General features: G+C 44.7%; 1 protein-coding gene across 1 annotated transcript in view; it reads left to right on the forward strand.

The window, feature by feature from the left end:
- The window catches only part of ptchd4 (patched domain containing 4), a gene marked incomplete at its 3' end in the record, with an annotated part of 110,137 nt that overhangs the window by 10,924 nt on the left and 75,698 nt on the right, over nucleotides 1-23,515 (forward strand). Inside the window, 2 exon segments of the mRNA XM_084314076.1 lie at nucleotides 19,425-20,930; nucleotides 21,085-21,320. Coding sequence (XP_084170202.1) covers nucleotides 19,425-20,930; nucleotides 21,085-21,320 — 1,742 coding nt within the window.

A 23,515-nucleotide genomic window follows, 5' to 3' on the forward strand; every position in this document is an offset into this window, starting at 1 on the left:
TGTACAAACATAAGCAGACATGTACAGACAATGTACAAACAATGATAACGATAAGGCGTATTACGTACACACGATTGTACATGTAGGCAAGCAGGGTTAGGGTGCTGAAGGGCTGTTGTGTTTACATGTGTAGTTATTTCTTAACCATGTTTGGAGATTGTGCTAGACCATGGAGGTGGGGCTAGACCATGGAGGTGGGGCTAGACCATGGAGGTGTGGCTAGATCATGGAGGTGTGGCTAGATCATGGAGGTGTGGCTAGACCATGGAGGTGGGGCTAGATCATGGAGGTGGGGCTAGACCATGGAGGTGGGGCTAGACCATGGAGGTGGGGCTAGACCATGGAGGTGTGGCTAGATCATGGAGGTGTGGCTAGATCATGGAGGTGTGGCTAGACCATGGAGGTGGGGCTAGATCATGGAGGTGGGGCTAGATCATGGAGGTGTGGCTAGACCATGGAGGTGGGGCTAGATCATGGAGGTGGGGCTAGATCATGGAGGTGGGGCTAGACCATGGAGGTGGGGCTAGACCATGGAGGTGGCGCTAGACCATGGAGGTGGGGCTAGACCATGGAGGTGTGGCTAGATCATGGAGGTGTGGCTAGACCATGGAGGTGTGGCTAGATCATGGAGGTGTGGCTAGACCATGGAGGTGGGGCTAGACTATGGAGGTGTGGCTAGACCATGGAGGTGGGGCTAGACCATGGAGGTGTGGCTAGACCATGGAGGTGGGGCTAGACCATGGAGGTGTGGCTAGACCATGGAGGTGGGACTAGACCACAGAGGATTATTTCTTTTTTTTATCCACTTTTTCTCTATTTTCAATTTTTCTCCCATCCCAATTTAGCTATGCCAATTATCCCCTCCCCTGTCTTGAACGTTGCTTGCATATACCCCCCACTGGCCGGTTGTAGGGAGGATAGAAGCCTTGCATCGCATGTCTCCTCCGATAAATGTGGAGGCAGTCTGTCACTTCTTTTCACCTGCCAGCGCGGACTCTCACTTGGCGAGGTGTAATGTGTGGGAGGCTCACACTACCCCCGCTATTTCCTGTCTCTGATGTGCAGGCGTCCCCCAACCGACCTGTAGGAGTCGCTGTCCACAACGTCCAGATTACCACCCATCGACTTCCACCGGCTAACTCTGCCAATTGAGTCAGTATGACGGCCGGCCCAAGCCGGAGGCAACGCCGACAGCCGGAGTCGAACCCGGTGTCTCTAGCGTTGGTGACGAGCGCAATGTCTGCTGCGCCACCCAGCCACCACCACAGAGGATTTTAAAGACCAGACTGGCATCAGTTAACTTTATGATGTTGTCCGACGCTTAAAGGAAAACTCAAACATTTTGGGAAATTAGCTTATTTGCCATCTACCCTGGAGTTAGACAAGAAGACACATACCTTTTTTCTTCTCTGTGCATGCAGTAGGAGTAGGAAGACGCGCACCGTTAGCCTAGCTTAGCGTCAGTCACTGGAAATAGGTTCCTCCATTAGCCTAGTTCCCAACGACTTCCTACTCCTACTGCATGCACAGAGAAGAAAAAAGGTATGCATCTTCTTGTCTAACTCCAGGGTAGATGGCAAATAAGCTAATTTCCCAAAATGTTGGAGTTTTCCTTTAAGAGGGCATTCCTTCATGCAGAACAAACAGACAATACACACACACACACACACGCACACACAGACCCCCTGGTGTGTAGACAGTCTACTGAAATACACCCTGACACTCACAAGGCCACAGAGTATTACCCACAGATCAGTGGGAGATGTCCCAGCATGCTGTGCAGTAGTTGGAGTGGAGTGAGTAATGGCTCCTGCTCACCGGTAACTCAGGCTGTGATCGCAGCACTAGAGAATGTAAAGTGCACAAGGAAGTCCAAGACCCACTGGCAGATGTCGTAGTTCAAGGCCCAGGGCCCTCATTTATCAATGGTGCGTACGCACAGGTATGTGCGTAAACCGTGCGTACGATCATTTCTAAGCAAAGTGTGGGACTTATCAATTTGAACGTGTGCTTGACATTGTGCGTATATCTACGCACAGGTCAGACCGTGCGTACCTGGCGCCCAGCGGTAGGCTTCGCAGGGCTCTGTGTCTGTGCCACGCATTATATATGCGCAAGTTACTGTTCCATAATGTAGGCTATGCTACCTAATACCGACATCAAAATTGATTGTATGCCTCTACAAATCATATTATACCAGGTAGCCAATCGAACTTTAAAAGAACGAAACGAAAAAATGCATTCATATTCCAGCATTGTTATTATGACACCAACGCCAAACAGGTCTTTATTAGTATTTTGCGCTGCGCAGTGCCCAGGCAGCAATGGTCTTTAGGGAGTCGTTGATATCCAACATCACTGTGTACAAGTCCGTCAGCCTGTCGCATATTTCTCCCATAACACGCGTTGTGTCTTCTTGGTTCGACAGTGCGTTAAATTAGACCTCCGTGATCAATCTCGCTCTCAGTGAAGTTTCTCAGAGTTCGCTCGGCTTAGTCCATTTTTCCACATCTCATGGGGGTGTTTCATTACCATATATGGATAATCGTGCACAAGCATAGACGGTAAAGAACAATGGTATTTATCAACACGGAGTATGCGTACGTCCGGTGTACGCACGGTTGATCAATCCCAGTTTTTTCTGTGCATAGAGACATTCTAAATTCCGTGCGTAGGAACAGAAATAGAACACTTTCTACACATTATTGATAAATGAGGGCCCTGGTCTCTGAGCTTGACTACAAGCTTGGAGGGGATTATGGTATTGAATGCTGAGCTGTAGTCGATGAACAGCATTCTCACATAGTTCCCCTGCCTCTTGTCCAGGTGTGATGCTGCTGTGTGCAGCACATGGGCTATGGCGTCCTCCGTGGACCTGTTGGGGCGGTATGCAAATTGCAGGGGGTCCAGGTTGTTGGGGAGGGAGAAACAGATGTAGCCCTTCACTAGCTTTTCAAAGCACTTCATGGCTATGGAGGTGAGAGATACAGGGCAGTAGTCGTTGAGGCAAGCGGGCGTGGATATGTCAGTGAATACCGGGGCCAGTTGGTCGGCACAGATTTTTAGGGCGCGACCGGGGATACTGTCCGGTCCTGCTGCCTTCCTGGTATTCACTTTCCTAAAGGTCTTGAACCTGTATAGTTTCAAGGTGAACGTTAGGAAATGGCTCCTAGAAAATGTCCCAGAGTAACTCAGGAAGCTTCCTGTTTTAATGTAGTGTAGTTTTAGTGTGTCTGTACATTTTGTACATATTTTATTAATAATGTTGTATTTTACGGCTTCATAAGCAACACGCAGGAAAATCTGACCTAAATTACAAAAATAGAAATTCCCTCAATCTGTCAAATCAGGCCACTCAGTTTTATTATTTATTTTCAGTTTTTTAATAAACAATGTGCATGAGTATGAGCACTGTGTGTGTGTGTGTGTGTGTGTGTGTGTGTGTGTGTGTGTGTGTGTGTGTGTGTGTGTGTGTGTGTGTGTGTGTGTGTGTGTGTGTGTGTGTGTGTGTGTGTGTGTGTGTGTGTGTGTGTGTGTGTGTGTGTGTGTGTGTGTGTGTGTGTGTGTGTGTGTGTGTGTGATGAGGACCATAGAGAGGTCACCATGTTAGAAATAGGATGTAGATCTGATATGAAGAGACATCAACATCATCAACGTTTCACAGGTAGGGGGCGTATACGTCCCCGCAAGCACTTTATGAGCGTCTACCGGCTCTGGGCTTGATTGATTGATTGATTGAAAACTGTATTAACAGATTGCAGAATGGGTACAATACAGTACGGCTCAATACATACAATTGTTAAGGGGATGCAGACCAGAGAAAGACTTTCGTCTTGTTTACATCAGGGTCCCCCATTTTCAATTCATCAGGACACATATGACATACATGACATACAGATAGACAGTACTGCTACATCTATACATATGACATACCAGATTTACAAATACAGTACTGTTTGTGATACAAAAAGAGTCCAGAAAAGAGAGTATATACATTTGATGTAAAAACTGTACATTGTAGGAGGTTGGGTAGGTGGGGTGGGGTTGAGTGGGGGGGGGGGGGGCCTGTACATTGGAGGTGGTTGGGTGGGTGAGGTGGGGGTGGGGGGGGGGGGGGTTGGGTAGAAGGGGTGGGTGGGGAACACTGTACAACTGTACAAGCAAAACTGTACATTGGAATATTGACAAAACCATACTTGGTAATTTACTGTACATTGGAGGGGGCTGGGTTAGGACATTTACAGGGGCCAGTTTCGAATTGCCATCTCCCGTAGGTGTTCTTTGAGAGTGGTTTTGAAAGTGGGTAGTGATTCACATTCCTTTACAGCTTTGGGTAGGGCGTTCCACATTGATGTGGCATAATTGCTAAACGTGTTTAGTCCCTTGTTTGAGCCGAATCTGGGTTTAACATGATTTGTGGAGCTCCCTCTGGTGTTGTGGTCGTGTTATTCACTGACCTTTGGGAAGTATTTTGACATGTACATGGGTACCTTGGTCGTGTAGTGTATCTTGTAGACCAGGCCCATTGCAAGTTGCTGTACTTTGTCGTCTACTCTAAGCCATCCTAGGTTGTCAAAGTGGGCAGGGGTGAGGTGGGTTCTGATAGTTTAGTTCATTGATCTAGTAATATTTGATGTCAATATCTTATGTATCTGAGCACCCACGATGCAGGCTGTAGGACCGTGGCTCTGTGTCTCCCTCCACACACACACTCACACACATATAGCTCACACACACTTACACACACACATAGATTTATGACCTCGAACTCTCGATGGCCTGGCTTGAACTGTCACGAAAATCACAAACTATCAGATGAAGTGCCTGAACTCTTCAGGACCCGTTGACCCTTGACCAGTGCTAGGTCAGGCCGGTAAAATAGTTAACCATGGGCCCTACTCACCGCGTCTCAGAAAACACCCATTAACTCTTGCACTTAAACACACACCACACAGACAAGCACACACACACACCACACACACACATACATACACACACAGATACACACACACACACACCCCTCCCCTTCTCTCTTTGTGCAAGAGGGTATATAACGCTGTCATGTCATGTCTTCATTCTGGGAGACTGAGCCACGTGGAAGGGCTGGTCGGAGTTCTGTGTTCTTGTGTTCGACAATAAAGACACCGTCTGAGAAATAGAACTTTGTCGCTTGTGAATCTCTGGTCAGCTGGTCCATACTAATATCAATTAAAGAACTTGGGTGGGTAGAATTCCCTAACAGTTCTAGGAGTAAGGTCAAGCAGTAGTCTGACCAGTTTGTTTTGAGATGTTTGTAATTTTGTTTTTAGCGCATTTGAGGCGCTTTGGTACCATGAGGTGCAAGCATAGTCGTAGTACCCTTGAATGAGTGCTCCTGCCAGAGTCTTCAGGGTATTCTTGTTTACCAGAGAGGAGATCCGGTACAAGAATCGAGTTCGTTGGTTGACTTTTTTTATTACATTGGATGCCATTTTGTCACAGGAAAGATTAGCCTCTAGGATGGAGCCAGGTAGGTAATTTCGTCTTTCCTTGTGACAATATTGTCACCCACTGTAACTGAGAAGCTGTCGGTCTTGCTGAGTTTGTTATTTGAACCGAAGAGAATGGACTCTGTTTTGCCCATGTGTAATGATAGTTCGTTGTCGGCGAGCCATATGCAGATTTTGCCTAGTTCCGAGCTGAGGGTTTTTTCAACCTGTAACTTGTTCTTGTCAGAGACCAGCAGGGCTGAGTCGTCCACGAACAGGAACAAGTTGCAGTCACAAGCTGATGACATGTCATTTGCATAAATTAGGAACAGTAGCGGTCCTAGTATGCTTCCTTAAGGAACACCACAGCTCACTGGGAGGGGGGGGGATAGGGTACCGTTTAACTCCACCATCTGTTCTCTCCCCTCCAGGTAGGATTGTATCCAGCTCACTGATAGGCTATCAAAACCAATTGCTTTTAGCTTGTCAATCAGAATGGAGTGATTGACAGTGTCGAAGCCCTTTTGTAGGTCCAGCATGACCATGCCGCAGTATTTGCCCGCATCCACCTCTTGTTTGATGTGGTCGTTCAAATAGAGAAGGCATGTGTCAGTGGAGTGGGATGTTCTGAAGCCAGATTGGAATTCGTAGGGCTGCATTTTTCGCTGAACATATAATATACTGTTCAAAACATATTTGCCACCGTTTGAATGCCACCTCACTCGAGCAATTATGAAGCCTAGTTGACATCCACAGACTGGTGTTTACATTTGGAAGCCTAGGTAACGTGTTTACAGACTGGTGTTTACATTTGGAAGCCTAGGTAACGTGTTTACAGACTGGTGTTTACATTTGGAAGCCTAGGTAACGTGTTTACAGACTGGTGTTTACATTTGGAAGCCTAGGTAACGTGTTTACAGACTGGTGTTTACATTTGGAAGCCTATAGGTAACGTGTTTACAGACTGGTGTTTACATTTGGAAGCCTAGGTAAAAACAACAGGGCTTTTGAGGTGATGAAATCACTGCGCCCAGGCAGCAGTGGTTCGGCAATAAATAGGTCAGAGTATATATCTGCTTAAAAAACGAAAATGTCTAATTATTATTATAATTGTTTTCCCCCACAGAGTGTATTTTGTGACTTTTGGGAACTATGTTACACTGGCACACCTACTTCCAGTGAATGACGCTAAGCTAGGCTAACGGTGCGGCTGTTCCCTAATCCTAATGCATGCACAGAGAAGAACAGGGTCTGTATCTGCTCGTCTAACTCCAGGGTAGATGGCAAATAAGCTAATTTCCCCAAAAGTTGGCGTGTTCCTTTAAATAAAGGTTTGAAATGAAATTGAAATGAAATTGGATAACAGGTCGACGGCAGACTGACACACAGAGTGGATTACATCTCGACAGCTTGTGTCCAGTGACCCTACAGTGACCCTACAGGGACGAGTGTCTATCGCTCTCAGAGCGGAGCAGACGGCAGGTCTCCAAGCCGCACTAATGGGATGAACAGGGAGAGCAGCTCCTGAGTGAATGGACTTTTACTCTGACTGTCATTAACACAGTGAGGCGCCACCTACAGGTCAGGAAGACTTAGTGTCAAACTAACTGCAGCTGCAGGTCAGGAAGAAACGTACAGTTAGTGTTTACTAGGGATGCTCGATATTGGCTTTTATACCGATACCGATATACCGATATTGTCCAACTCTTAATTTCCGATACCGATATCAACCGATATCAACCGATACAAATATATGCAGGGTTTCCCCCCCCCCCCCCAAAACTGAATAATTTCAGGTAATTAACATTACATGTCTCTTGTTGTGGAATTAACACAACATTATGCATACTTTTGACAATAAATAAAATCAGAATTTGTTCTTACTTGCTTGCCTGGGTAAATAAAGGTTATAGAAATGTAAATTTTTATTTTTTTTAACGTTTTTTTTGTTTGAAAACCGATACCGATATTTTCCGATATCAAATTTTAATGCCGATATCGGCCGATAATATCGGACATCCCTAGTGTTTACTATTCACTATACTATACTGTTATTATATACTATACTACTATACTATACTGTTATATATACTATACTACTATACTGTTATATATACTATACTACTATACTGTTATATATACTATATATCCTTAGGAACTTCTACTCATGTACAATAGAGAGCATCCTGACTGGCAACATCACCTCCTGGTTTGGGAATAGCACTGCACAAGACCGTAGCAGACTACAAAGAGTGACACGTTCAGCCGAACGCACAATTGGAGGGGGGCTTCCCACCCTCCAGAACATTTACAACAAGCGGTGCAGGGGGAAGGCTAAGAGAATTATTAAGGACTCGAGCCACCCGAACAACTGCCTCTTTGAACTGCTGCGGTCAGGCAAGCGATACCGGAGTCTTAAGGCGAGCACAGAAAGACTCAGAAGAAGCTTCTATCCCCAGGCCATCAGGCTGCTAAACGAACAATAAACACTATGCAACAACCATCAAATGCACACAGCACACACACCCACACGCACACACTCACTTAAACAAACAACACACTGCAGCACCCACTCTCCACACTTTAGATCACACAAACACACTTTATATTTATTGATAAAGGATTTGCACTACAACTCGTACACCTACTGTAAATTGTACCTAAATTGCACCTCATCCCATTTCTGCCTTGCACTATATAGTATTGTATATTAGTACACTGCATAGTATTGTATATTATATGGTAACTCAGTTACGTCTATTCTGCATCGAACATTGTACATATGTCTATACTGAACACTGTGACCTAATTTTTTTTTACTTCTAATTTACATGCTATACTATGTTATTTTATTTCATACTTATCTTGTCTGCACAGTCTCTGGAGCGTAACAGTAAGAAGCATTTTGTATAAAAGTATTCTGTACTTCTGTATGACAACTATTAAATAAACTTGAACTTGAAACTATACTACTATGCTATACTGTTATATATACTATACTACTATACTGTTATATATACTATACTACTATACTGTTATATATACTATACTACTATACTATACTGTTATATATACTATACTACTATACTGTTATATATACTATACTGTACTGTTATATATACTATACTACTATACTGTTATATATACTATACTACTATACTGTTATATATACTATACTACTATACTATACTGTTATATAAACTATACTACTTTACTGTTATATTTACTATACTACTATACTGTTATATATACTATACTACTATACTATACTGTTATATATACTATACTAATATACTATACTGTTATATATACTACACTACTATACTGTTATATATACTATACTACTATACTGTTATATATACTATACTACTATACTATACTATTATATATACTATACTACTATACTGTTATATATACTATACTACTATACTGTTATATATACTATACTACTATACTGTTATATATACTATACTATACTGTTATATATACTATACTACTATACTGTTATATTTACTATACTACTATACTGTTATATATACTATACTACTATACTATACTGTTATATATACTATAATACTATACTATACTGTTATATATACTATACTACTATACTGTTATATATACTATACTAATATACTATACTGTTATATTTACTATACTACTATACTATACTGTTATATATACTATACTACTATACTATACTGTTATATATACTATACTACTATACTGTTATATATACTATACTAATATACTATACTGTTATATTTACTATACTACTATACTATACTGTTATATATACTATACTACTATACTATACTGTTATATATATACTATACTACTATACTGTTATATATACTATACTAATATACTATACTGTTATATTTACTATACTACTATACTGTTTTTTTTTTTTTGATCAAATATTTTTCTTTTCTTTTCTTTTTTCCAACATGAAACAAAACATATCACAATACAACAACAACAATACATAAAAAGACTTCCCAAGACAGTAACTCAACACCACATGACAAGACAACAACTGATACAACTGTACAGTGATCATCCTAATGTAACCTACTGTAATTCAACACTATCAGTTCTTTCTGCAGTGGTACAACTATCAACTATAGGTTCAAGGAGACTGGCTCTAAGAAAAAATACACAGGCACCGTGATCTACGTTTTACCTTTTATATAACTTAAAAGGGTTCACCAGGTTCAGTACATATTACAACATCATAGCTTCCATGCAATGGTCCACATTTATAGAAAATAATAAATGAAATAAAAAGGGTACCCAATAAAGTCTGTTTTGAGTGCACTCAATTAAACAAAAAGGGAACGGTTATTCTGTTCCTACCACCAGGGGCCAAGTTAAAGTTCACCAGCCGACCGTTGGGTGATGGTGAGTGGAGAAGGTCAATGAAGAAGACCACTTCAGTTGATGCAGATCCGTGTTCACTGAAGGGGGTAACAAAAACCAATCTGCACAGAATTGTACAGGCCATCAATAGATTAGCATCATATACTGTAATTATATACCATTAGGCTATACAATTATTTACTGGAACTCACATTATGGCAGGTTTCACATGCATAGCACAGCCTTGCACCATAGCAGTCAACACTAACAATGTATGGCTCAATAACCACAATAACAACCACATTGTAACTCAGAAACAACAATATGCAGCTTGAGTTAGCTAGCGAGTTGACTTGCTAACTCACCAGGATTCTTCCATTTGTTTATCAGTCTTTCAATTGGCAATGGTTTCTCCTCCAATTCGGTCTTCAAGTCAGCTAGTCTTTTCTTCTCTCTTCCTTGTCCAGTTCCAGCACTGTTATGTCAGTGAACAGAATCACTGTGTTAACATTCTCCTTTCATCCAATATCCTGACTGGTTTTTGATTACACACTGTAGCTCCATATTAGCAATGAGTAGGAAATGCTAGCTAGCATGAACACGGTATGACTCACCGGAATCCTCTCTTTATCCTCTATCTTTCATCTTCTGTCCAAGTAGTTCTTCTGTCCAAGTATACCGTTTTCTGTCACTTTTCTAATATTCTCCAACTGCTCCAATATTCTGTCTCTAGCTTGCAGCCAGGAACAGTTTTCAACACGCTGCTCACAAGCAGGCTGTACCACGTAAATCTCAGGGGAGCGTCAACAAATTACTCTCTTCCAGGGAGCGTCAACAAATTACTCTCTTCCAGGGAGCGTCAACAAATTACACTCTTCCAGGGAGCGTCACCCAATTCACAGTCCATAATGAATGTTTCAGCTAGACAAGAAAATAGCATGGGCTACATACTCCCCCCCTAGAACGCTTGAGTCCCTTCATGCGCTTACCACCTCTCAGGTTCTGGGAGGAGGCCTTCCAAACTCTTGCAGAATGCAACAATTGCCAGAATCAGGGGTCTCCCAAGACTCTCATAGTGTAGTCTATCAGGCTGTTGCCGTGATCTACTTGACCTTCTGACTTCAGCTTGTGGCTCTAGGTTGCCTGACTGTTCAGCTTGAGACACAGGATCGATGGCTGCTGCCACATCTTCTACGGCTGAGTGGTCTGATCTTTCATTCCGTTCATGTTGATCTTCGTCCACAGGCTCAGCATTGGTAAGAGGTTCCATTGCATGTTCCTGACAGTCACCTTGGAGTGAATGACGTTGGTCACTGCAGACACTGTCAACATCAGCTTCTAGGGTCCCAGCAGTAGGAGTCTGATCTATGTCTGTTTCTTGTCTGGAGGGTCTCCTCTTGGCTCCCATCTCCAGAGTTTCGATCACAGTGACAACTGTATATTCCTCTTCGTCGCAGCTGCTACAGACATCATCCTCTTCATGGCTCAGCGTGTTGCCTCCTGTATCCATCACCGGCTGCTCCCGGGATCTCAACTTCATCCTCTTAGTGGACCTTTTTTGTTCGGTTTCCTTCTCCTCTGTGATGGGTAGGAACCCACACGGTAAGAGGAGGTCTCTGTGGAGGGTGCGTACAGGCCCAATCCCCTTTTCTGGCTTCACAACGTACACTGGTCCATCTCCCATCCTCTTCTCCACTACATAAATCTCTCTCTCCCATCTGTCCGCCAGCTTGTGCTTTCCTCTGATGTTTACGTTCTGTACCAAGACTCTGTCACCTGCCCTTAGTTCTGCAGCTCTGACCTTGGAGTTGAACCTTGTCTTGTTCTTTTCCCCCATCTCCCGTGCACTCTCTGCAGCTAGAGCATAGCTTTCCCGAAGCTTCTCTCGAAGGGCCTTTACATACTCAGAGTGAGTCCTGGCAGGATTCCCTTGTGGCTGGAGTCCCAGGACAAGGTCAATGGGAAGAGTCGGTTGCCTGCCGAACATCAGTTCATAAGGAGAGTATCCAGTAGTGTTGTTCCTCGTGCAATTGTATGCATGAACGAGTGGTTTTACAAAGTCTCTCCAGTGGTACTTATCTTTGTCCTCCAGTGTTCCAAGCATGCCAAGCAGGGTTCTGTTAAATCTTTCAACTGGGTTCCCGCGGGGGTGGTACGAGGTAGTCCTCACTTTTTTTGCTCCCATCAGGGAACACAGCTCTTTGATGGTGTGACTTTCAAAATCCCTCCCCTGATCACTGTGAAGGCGAGCAGGGAACCCGTAGTGAACAATGAAGTTCTCCCAGAGTGCCTTGGCTACGGTCTTTGCTTTTTGATCCCTTGTGGGAACAGCCACAGCAAATTTAGTGAAATGGTCTGTAATCACTAATACATTTCGTGTATCTCTGCTGTCGGGTTCAATGGACAAATAGTCCATACAAACCAACTCAAGGGGGTAACTTGTACTGATGTTCATCATGGGAGCAGCCCTCTCGGGATTTGCTTTCCTTCTGAAGCACCTCTCGCATGTGTGACACTTCACATCAATCGCTTGAGCCATCTTTGGCCAGTAGAATCGGGTGCGGACCAAGTTAAGGGCGCGCTCAAACCCAAGGTGGCCAACTTCATCATGCACCCCTTCTAGTGCTTTGGCTCTGTATTTCTCAGGTAAGACTAACTGGTAGCCCTCTGTTCCTCTGTCCACATATCTCCTGAACAGAACTCCCTCCTTGAGTTCAAGTCGGTTCCATTCTCTGAGGAAGCACCTCACCTCCGGTAGCTCTAACTTAGCCTCTCTGTACGAGGGTTTAGCTTCTCTCTCTATGAGTTCAATGATGCGCCTTATGGGTTGGTCTGCCCTCTGAGACTTATACCAGTCCGCTTGAGACATCCCTGGAACTGTTCCTTGGGCGAGGCAGGTGTAACTTGGGGGAATGGCAGAGGGGGCCACCGCTAGGGCTTCTGCTAAAACGATGGTTTCCTGGAAGTATTCACAGGGCTCCATCCGCACTGCGTGTCTTTGGCAAAGGGCAGTGAAGGTGTCCTTTGAAAGCACTTTGTGATCTCCATCCAGAACACGTTGACGGAGCTCGCGGATCCTTTCTCTTTCCTCGAGAAAAGCATGGTCTTCTGGTGAGGGTTCCTGAGGGCGCCTTGACAACCCATCTGCATCTTGGTTTGTATTACCAGGCCGATACTTTATCTCAAATCGGTATGTTGACAGGGCTGCTAGCCAGCGGTGGCCTGCCGCATCGAGTTTTGCAGAGGTCAACACATAAGTGAGAGGGTTATTATCTGTAAGAACTGTGAATTCTGCTCCATAAAGATAATCATGGAACTTCTCACACACAGCCCACTTCAGTGCTAAGTATTCAAGCTTGTGTGTTGGATAGTTTCGTTCGCTCTTGGACAGCCCTCGACTGGCGTAGGCTATGGCCCTTAGTTTCCCTTCTTGCTCTTGGTAAAAGGCTGCACCAAGGCCCTCTCCGCAGGCATCCGTGTGGAGAATGTAAGGGAGGTTGGGGTTGGCAAAAGCCAAGACAGGTGCTGATGTTAACTTGTCAATGAGCATTCTGAAAGCGGTTTCACAGTCCTGTGTCCACTCACTTCCAAAAGACTGACTGGGGCTCACTGACATCTGAGGTTTCTGCCTACTATAGTCCTTCCCTCTTTTCCTTGGAGCCACGTAGCCAGCTGTGAGGGCATTCAATGGCTTTGCTATCTTTGAGTAGCCTTGCACGAAACGGCGGTAGTACCCCGCAAATCCCAAAAAGCACTTAAGCTCTTTGCGATTGGTGGGCCTTGGCCAGTCTTTTAAGGCTGAGGTCTTTTCGGGATCAGTATGGACACCGCTAGCGTCTACAATGTGGCCCAGGTATCTTACGGAGGACTGAAAAAAGTGACATTTGTCAGGGGACAACTTCAGCCCGTAGTCCTTGAGTCTGTTCAAAACCTTCATCAGTCTGGTTTCATGCTCCTCCAAGGTATCTGAGAAAACTATCAGGTCATCCAGAAAAACCAAGACTTCATTCAGGTGCAAGTCTCCGACGCACTTCTCCATCAATCGCTGAAATGTTGAGGGTGCATTAGTAATGCCCTGTGGCATGCGGTTAAATTCCCAAAAACCCAGCGGGCATGTGAACGCGGTCTTGTGTTTGTCTTCTTCAGCCATTTCCACCTGATAGTAACCTGACTTAAGGTCCATCACAGAGAACCATCTAGCTCCACTAAGAGCCGAAAAGGTTTCCTCGATGTTGGGGAGGGCATAGGCATCTTTAACAGTGTGCAGGTTCAGTTTTCGATAGTCCACGCATAGTCGGATCTTTCCGTTTTTCTTTTTCACAACAACTATAGGGGAAGCAAATGGACTTTCCGATTCTCTGATGATCCCAGCCTCCAGCAACTCCCTAATATGTTGCTTCACAGCTTCCCTATCACATGGATGAATTGGTCGGGACCTCTCCTTGAAGGGGGTTTCATCTTTTAGTCTTATCCTGTGTTTGACAGCAGAGGTACGCCCATGGGTTAAGTCGTCAACTGCGAACACTTCAGGTAGGGCATTCAACTTGTCCATGATGCGTTTCTTCCAATCGGCTGGAATGGGAGAGTCTGCTAGGCTGCATGTTACTTTGTCACTCAGGGGGGTTTCTGTGTCAAACGTCTGAAGACCACACAAGATGGGGGTGTCATCGGATTTCATAGGTATCACACACTGAGCTGCCGTAATTTCTGCTATCACACGGTTTGGGTGTAGTGTGACGTCGTGTGCACTCATATTGCAGAGAAGAACAGGAACTTTGCTGAAGGACTGATAAGGAACATCCAGTAGTATTGGTACTACGAAGATGCCACCGGGCAGAGGGGAGTTCATTGGAGCCTCTACTGCACATGAGGTTTGATCTGAGGATGCGCCCATCCTAACGCCTCCTAGCACACGCACTTTCTGTCCAGCTGGAACGATGACCGGGTGACGCCCAATCAACTTCACCGGTCTTGTTCCTACTTTTTCATTGTGAGTCTGAGCAATGTGCTGAAATAGCATGACACACTCAGCACTTAGTTCACACCCCTGTAGGAATTTCTGCCCTTCTCGGGTAACTCCTTTTTCGTACAATCTATTAAGTACATTTGTCCCTATCAACAGAGGGATCTCACGGCTTAGGTCACAGTCGGGTACAATGAGAACTAGGGAAGACACATTTTCTTATATGCCAGTAACACTCTTAGGGAGAGTTAAAAAGACCTGGGTGTAGCCTATGTAAGGAACTAGCTGACCCCCTGCGCCTGTAATCTCAAGTAGTGCATTAATGGGTTCAACAGGGAATGATGAGAGGTGTTCTGAGTAATAGGTCGCTGAGACTGTACTAACCTGTGATCCAGTATCTAGAAGACATTTACATGGGAGGCCTTCAACAAGCACAGTCAAGGTGCAACATGGCCCCACAAGACCACTGGGTAAGGGTCTATAGTTACAGGGTGGGCCATTCTGAGCATAGTTTGTGGCCCTAACTACATTAACTTCTAAGTCTTGCATGGGACTAGATAAAGGGGGGTTCATGGCTCCTGATTGCCCCACAACAGGGGCTACTACATGTTTAAAGGGAACTCGGGCTGGCCCTGGTGCTGCATGTTCCACCGCTCACGCCTTTCTCTGAGTTCAAAGTTCTTTTGCCGTACAGCGGCAGGGTTTGGCTCATTCGAACATTGGGCAGCAATGTGGCCGTCTTCTCCACATCTAAAACAGAACCATGCTCGGGGCATGTCGGAGGTGTTCCTGTTCATCTTGCGGCTTGTCGCATTAGAGGCCATACAATTCCCCCTAACCGCATTCTCGCCACCGGGGTTGTTTACATTCTGGGGTCCAACTGCTCTTAAAGCAAGCTGCTTCTTTAGCTCCGCCACTTCCTGAGCGAGCCTTTGGGTCTCCGTGAGATGTTTTTTCACTTCCTTCTCGCTTGCAACAGGTTCTGTCTCTTCCAGCTCTTCACATTGGGGCAGGCCATAGACTGTATGCATATGTGACATAGCTTTATTGCTCCCAAGGTGTTTCTTCATCCTGTTGAATTTTGTTTGTCGTCTATCCTCCTGTTTCCTCAATAGCAGTAGTAGCTCAGGGAAGGATGGGGGATTGGCCTTCTTTTCCTCAAGCTGGAGCTCAATGAGCATGGCCTGGTCCCAGCAACACCTACAAAACTGCCTGAGAAGTTGCTTCTGGGAATTTTCAGCAGACACCCCTCCTCCAGTAACAGCTTTCTCCAGCATCAGGTGTAGGCGATTCAAGTAATCTGAGGATTTCTCTCCGGCATTTTGATTTGCACCCAGGAATGCTGCATATAGCTCTTCTCCATCTGCTACTGCCCCAAAAGCTGCGTCAAGCTGATTGAGATACTGTGAGGGCGAGGAGTCAATACCAAGGCTTTTGACTAGGTCACTTGCTGGGCTCAGTAAGCTCTCTAAAATCCTTCTGACCTTCTGAGTATCCGAGCTGGAAGGATCACTCAGTAACAGTTCAACTTGAGTGTGCCACGTCTCATAATCAACTTCTCCACTGGGTTTTGGTGTTCTTCCTGAGAAGGTGCGGATTTTGCTGACATGTGAAGATTGATGTTCAGTTTTTATTACATGCTCCACAACTACTTTCTGAACACTGGGGGGGTTGATGAGGCTCTCATCCAGACATGGCGGTGTTCGAGGGGACTCAGGCGCCAGAGTTTCAATTGTCTCTTCACCTGCTGTGTCACTATCAGTCATCTGAAGTTTAGAAAGATACGTTTGGAGCATCTGGATTTGACTGGTCTTGCTTAGACCTGCTACTGCTGCAGCAAACTTTTGTTCATCAACGTTTTCTTGTTCTTCTGTTTCCTGAACTGTCTCGTTTTGTATGGTGGTGATGTACCATGTGGCATCATCAGAAATGAATGGTTCAGTGAAGAACGCTGGATCCATACGAGCTATTACTCTTTCATCTTTATATTGGACCAGAGCCCTGCCTTTAGGTTTACCTGGTTCATCTCGTACACATTTCACTACTTCTCCACAGGGCTGTACACTGCGAGCATCTCGTCGCAAATTGCCCCCTAATCTGGCCGATGCGAGTGGAAAATATCATCTGGGGGCAAGCTTGCGAGTAGTGATTGCAACCCTTTATTCGCATTTCATTAATCCATACAAATTGGATAAAACATTAGCCTACAACCAGGGCATAATGTTGCGGTTGTAATTTCATTAGACAGACCAGCGCGGACCTTTAATAACATGCAATTTGATTGACACGAGCAATGGGCTAACGTTAGCTGCTATCCACGGTACCATTAGGATTATGCTAAGCTAACTAGCGTTAGCTGCTGCTAACCCTGGACACCAGTCAAAGCGGACTCCACAACACTAGTTCCATTCGGGAGGAAAGGGGGTGGGTTATATTGACAACGCTTGACAACAGAAGTTTAAACATAACTTCATATTTATTGGTTATTCGTTTCTGTTACTGTATATCATCCACTTTCCATCTCCGTCTGTTAAACGCTTCCTGTTTACATTCGAGTGTGACGTCATCACCTACGGCAGCTTAGACGATCAAACGCGAACCTAGAACAAAACCCGGGGGGGGGGTGGGCTGGCTCTCTCATTCGTTCTCGCCCCCTCTCTCTCTCTCTCTCTCTCTCGCCCTCTCTCTCTCTCTCTCTCTCTCTCGCTCTGATTGATTGAAAACTTTATTAACAGATTGCAGAATGGGTACAATACAGTACAGCTCTCTCTACATTCAATGATTTAAAGTAGCCAAACGTTACAGACAGTATAAATACTAACTGGATAGTTGATGATATAAACATTTAATTTCATTATCTGAAATATTCTAAAATCATTAAGTCTGCTATAAGCCATTATCCCTTTGTGTGTGTGATTATTAGTTTCTCACAGTAGTGTGTGTGTATATATATATATATATATATGTGTGTGTGTGTTTGGCTAAAGTGGATAGAAAACACAGTACTATGCAAAAAAAAAGGCACCCAAAAGTTTTTATATAAATGGTCTTAGATGTAAATAAATTTTTTATTAGTGTGTCAGTAGACTACTCTTAGTACATTTTCATTAAATTATTTTTTAAAGCATCTTCATGGTTTAATAATGCAAACATATGTTGCAGGGACTTATTATAATCATCATATTGGCGTGACTGTATGCATCAAAGGGTTAAATCAAGCATTTTTAAGTGCTTTAGAGGAAATGTCAAAATATTGCGATATATATCGTGTATCGTGATATGGCCAAAAAATATCGCGATATCATTTAGAGGCCATATCGCCCAGCCCTACTATAATGGTAAAATAGTTATTTAAAAATGTGCCCCTAAAAAATATTCTTTGCCCCTAAATTTCTCATTTAGGGGCAAGTGTGCCCCTAGTGAAAAAGCTTAGCATACAGCCCTGCTCCATGTGTCTTAAAGACATTAGCAATGTCAATTTCTTCTACTACTACAGTACTAATGCAGTACTTCTACCACTATATACAGTACTAATGCAGTACTTTTACCACTACAGTACTAATGCAGTACTTCTACTACTATATACAGTACTAATGCAGTACTTCTACTACTACTATATACAGTACTAATGCAGTACTTCTACTACTATATACAGTACTAATGCAGTACTTCTACTACTACAGTACTAATGCAGTACTTCTACTACTACAGTACTAATGCAGTACTTCTACTACTACAGTACTAATGCAGTACTTCTACTACTACAGTACTAATGCAGTACTTCTACTACTATATACAGTACTAATGCAGTACTTCTACTACTACAGTACTAATGCAGTACTTCTACTACTACAGTACTAATGCAGTACTTCTACTACTACAGTACTAATGCAGTACTTCTACTACTACAGTACTAATGCAGTACTTCTACTACTACAGTACTAATGCAGTACTTCGCGGCAGGTTTGTTTCAGGAACGCAGGGTGTTATACTCATTAAAGGGGCTCATTGTAGATGAAACAACATCAATCCCTGTTGGTTTTTCATTCATAACATTTGGTTTTGGTTTTTCATTGACATTTAATTCGCTACAAAATGTGCAATCATTTAACTTAATAAATGACAGCCTGTAAAAAATGAAACTGATCATAGTCATAATTAAACAGAAGTGCAGCCGAAGCCAAGGAGTGAATACTCTCTGAACGCAGACGGGTTAGACTGAGCGATGTACAGCTTTCAGTGTAAACATAAATAAATGGGTATACGTTTTGTACTTAAGCATTACACCACGCGACAGAGTGTGTTATACTCATTAGATTACGCCAAGGGGTGGTTGTTAGCCCCGTCGTGCAGCGGAGGGTCGTTAGCCCCCGCCAGGCGTGATCTAATGAGAATGACATTGGACATTCCTTACCTCCTACCTGGTTCCCTACCGCCCTCTAGTGGCCAGAGGAGCCTGATGGTGCAGGCGGCCATCTTGGTATGGTTCAAGATAATAGAGTTAATCTCTAATTATCTATTATCTTGGGCCATCCCTGTCTTTGTTTGATGTCGTTCCCCTGTCTGGTTGTTGTGTGTGTTATTGCTTTTGTGTCTAGTTTGGTGTTATTGATTCTGTGTCTTGGATACAGGACTTCTACAGTAAGATACAGGACTTCTACAGTAAGATACAGGACTTCTACAGTAAGATAGAGGACTTCTACAGTAAGATAGAGGACTTCTACAGTAAGATACAGGACTTCTACAGTAAGATAGAGGACTTCTACAGTAAGATACAGGACTTCTACAGTAAGATACAGGACTTCTACAGTAAGATAGAGGACGTCTACAGTAAGATACAGGACTTCTACAGTAAGATAGAGGACGACTTCTACAGTATGATACAGGACTTCTACAGTAAGATAGAGGACTTCTACAGTAAGATAGAGGACGTCTACAGTAAGATAGAGGACTTCTACAGTAAGATACAGGACTTCTACAGTAAGATAGAGGACTTCTACAGTAAGATAGAGGACTTCTACAGTAAGATACAGGACTTCTACAGTAAGATAGAGGACTTCTACAGTAAGATAGATGACTTCTACAGTAAGATACAGTACTTCTACAGTAAGATACAGGACTTCTACAGTAAGATAGAGGACTTCTACAGTAAGATACAGGACTTCTACAGTAAGATACAGGACTTCTACAGTAAGATAGAGGACTTCTACAGTAAGATACAGGACTTCTACAGTAAGATAGAGGACGACTTCTACAGTAAGATACAGGACTTCTACAGTAAGATACAGGACTTCTACAGTAAGATACAGTACTTCTACAGTAAGATACAGGACGTCTACAGTAAGATCGAGGACTTCTACAGTAAGATACAGGACTTCTACAGTAAGATACAGGACTTCTACAGTAAGATAGAGGACTTCTACAGTAAGATACAGGACTTCTACAGTAAGATAGAGGACGACTTCTACAGTAAGATACAGGACTTCTACAGTAAGATAGATGACTTCTACAGTAAGATAGAGGACTTCTACAGTAAGATAGAGGACTTCTACAGTAAGATACAGGACTTCTACAGTAAGATAGAGGACTTCTACAGTAAGATACAGGACTTCTACAGTAAGATAGAGGACGACTTCTACAGTAAGATACAGGACTTCTACAGTAAGATAGAGGACTTCTACAGTAAGATACAGGACTTCTACAGTAAGATAGAGGACTTCTACAGTAAGGACTTCTACAGTAAGATAGAGGACTTCTACAGTAAGATAGAGGACTTCTACAGTAAGATACAGTACTTCTACAGTAAGACAGAGGACTTCTACAGTAAGATACAGGACTTCTACAGTAAGATAGAGGACTTCTACAGTAAGATACAGGACTTCTACAGTAAGATAGAGGACTTCTACAGTAAGATACAGGACTTCTACAGTAAGATAGAGGACTTCTACAGTAAGATAGAGGACTTCTACAGTAAGATAGAGGACTTCTACAGTAAGATGCAGGACTTCTACAGTAAGATAGAGGACTTCTACAGTAAGATACAGGACTTCTACAGTAAGATACAGGACTTCTACAGTAAGATAGTGGTGGCTGATGAATGTGAGGTCCTCTTACATGACGGCATTCTTTTACAGAAGGTTAATAATAATAATAATAATAATGTGATGTCTATAGTGGATTATCTTGTCAAAGACAGCCTCACTGTATATCCTAACTAACCACATGTATCTACCCTTTCTCCCTCTCCCACCGATACATCCACCGCCACCCCTGACCCCTGACCCCGCCCAGGACGGACGTGTGTCCTTCATCGGGCACCAGCTGGGGGGGGTCACCTTCTCCCAGAACAGCCGCGACCAGACGGTGAAGTACGCCCGCGCCGTGCAGATCACCTACTACCTGCGGAACCACGGGCCCAGCGTGGTGCAGGACACCATCGCCGAGCGCTGGGAGAACAAGTTCTGCGCCCTGGTCAGCCGGCTGGCCGCGGCCAAGGAGGAGGGGCCTCAGCACGCCACTGGTCCCAGGTCAGTCAGGGCCGCACTCCACTGGTCCCAGGTCAGTCAGGGCCGCACTCCACTGGTCCCAGGTCAGTCAGTCTGTTCTGAACGAAAACGAACGCAAAAAAACGAACGAACTAAAACGAAAACGAACTAAAACTAAAACGAACTAAAATGAAAACGAACTAAAATGAAAACGAACGCAAAAAAACGAACGCAAAAAAAACGAACGAACTAAAACGAAAACGAACTAAAATGAAAACGAACGCAAAAAAACGAACGCAAAAAAAACGAACGAACTAAAACGAAAACGAACTAAAATGAAAACGAACACAAAAAAAAGAACTAAAACTAAAACGAACTAAAACGAAAACTAACTAAAACGAAAACGAACGAAAAAAAACGAACGCAAGAATAATAACGCAAAAAAACGAACGCAAAAAAATGAACAAACTAAAACGAAAACGATCTCAAACGAAAACGAACTAAAACGAAAACGAACGCAAAAAAACGAACGCAATAAAACGAACGAACTAAAACTAACAAAAAAGGTCAGTCAGGTCCTCCTCACTCCACTGGTCCCAGGTCAGTCAGGGCCTCCTCACTCCACTGGTCCCAGGTCAGTCAGGGCCTCCTCACTCCACTGGTCCCAGGTCAGTCAGGGCCTCACTCCACTGGTCCCAGGTCAGTCAGGGCCTCCTCACTCCACTGGTCCCAGGTCAGTCAGGGCCTCCTCACTCCACTGGTCCCAGGTCAGTCAGGGCCTCACTCCACTGGTCCCAGGTCAGTCAGGGCCTCACTCCACTGGTCCCAGGTCAGTCAGGGTCACTCCACTGGTCCCAGGTCAGTCAGGTCTCTCACTCCACTGGTCCCAGGTCAGTCAGGGCCTCACTCCACTGGTCCCAGGTCAGTCAGGGCCTCACTCCACTGGTCCCAGGTCAGTCAGGGCCTCCTCACTCCACTGGTCCCAGGTCAGTCAGGGCCTCACTCCACTGGTCCCAGGTCAGTCAGGTCTCTCACTCCACTGGTCCCAGGTCAGTCAGGTCCTCACTCCACTGGTCCCAGGTCAGTCAGGGCCTCCTCACTCCACTGGTCCCAGGTCAGTCAGGGCCTCACTCCACTGGTCCCAGGTCAGTCAGGTCCTCACTCCACTGGTCCCAGGTCAGTCAGGGCCTCACTCCACTGGTCCCAGGTCAGTCAGGGCCTCACTCCACTGGTCCCAGGTCAGTCAGGGCCTCCTCACTCCACTGGTCCCAGGTCAGTCAGGTCTCTCACTCCACTGGTCCCAGGTCAGTCAGGGCCTCACTCCACTGGTCCCAGGTCAGTCAGGGCCTCCTCACTCCACTGGTCCCAGGTCAGTCAGGTCCTCACTCCACTGGTCCCAGGTCAGTCAGGGCCTCCTCACTCCACTGGTCCCAGGTCAGTCAGGTCCTCCTCACTCCACTGGTCCCAGGTCAGTCAGGGCCTCACTCCACTGGTCCCAGGTCAGTCAGGGCCTCCTCACTCCACTGGTCCCAGGTCAGTCAGGGCCTCCTCACTCCACTGGTCCCAGGTCAGTCAGGTCTCTCACTCCACTGGTCCCAGGTCAGTCAGGTCCTCACTCCACTGGTCCCAGGTCAGTCAGGGCCTCCTCACTCCACTGGTCCCAGGTCAGTCAGGGCATCCTCACTCCACTGGTCCCAGGTCAGTCAGGGCCTCCTCACTCCACTGGTCCCAGGTCAGTCAGGGCCTCCTCACTCCACTGGTCCCAGGTCAGTCAGGGCCTCACTCCACTGGTCCCAGGTCAGTCAGGGCCTCCTCACTCCACTGGTCCCAGGTCAGTCAGGGCCTCCTCACTCCACTGGTCCCAGGTCAGTCAGGGCCTCACTCCACTGGTCCCAGGTCAGTCAGGGCCTCCTCACTCCACTGGTCCCAGGTCAGTCAGGTCTCTCACTCCACTGGTCCCAGGTCAGTCTGTTCAGCAGCTCAATCATTAACATTTACATTTACATTTACATTTAGTCATTTAGCTGACGCTTTTATCCAAAGCGACTTACAAGTTCTGTGCGACAAGACAGCAAGAAGGGTATTACTCTATCAGCTGAGTAACAATGTTCATCAAAGTGTTGCGTGTTACAGTGTAGGTTAGTTTATTAGGACAAGTGCATGACATTAAGGTTAGTCGGGGTTAGATTTTTTTTTTTTTTTTTTATCATTTCAGATAATGGTTGAAGAAGTGAGTC

The sequence above is a fragment of the Notolepis coatsorum genome, assembly GCF_963971535.1.
Source record: "Notolepis coatsorum genome assembly, chromosome: 5".
In the NCBI taxonomy this organism is placed as follows: domain Eukaryota; kingdom Metazoa; phylum Chordata; class Actinopteri; order Aulopiformes; family Paralepididae; genus Notolepis; species Notolepis coatsorum.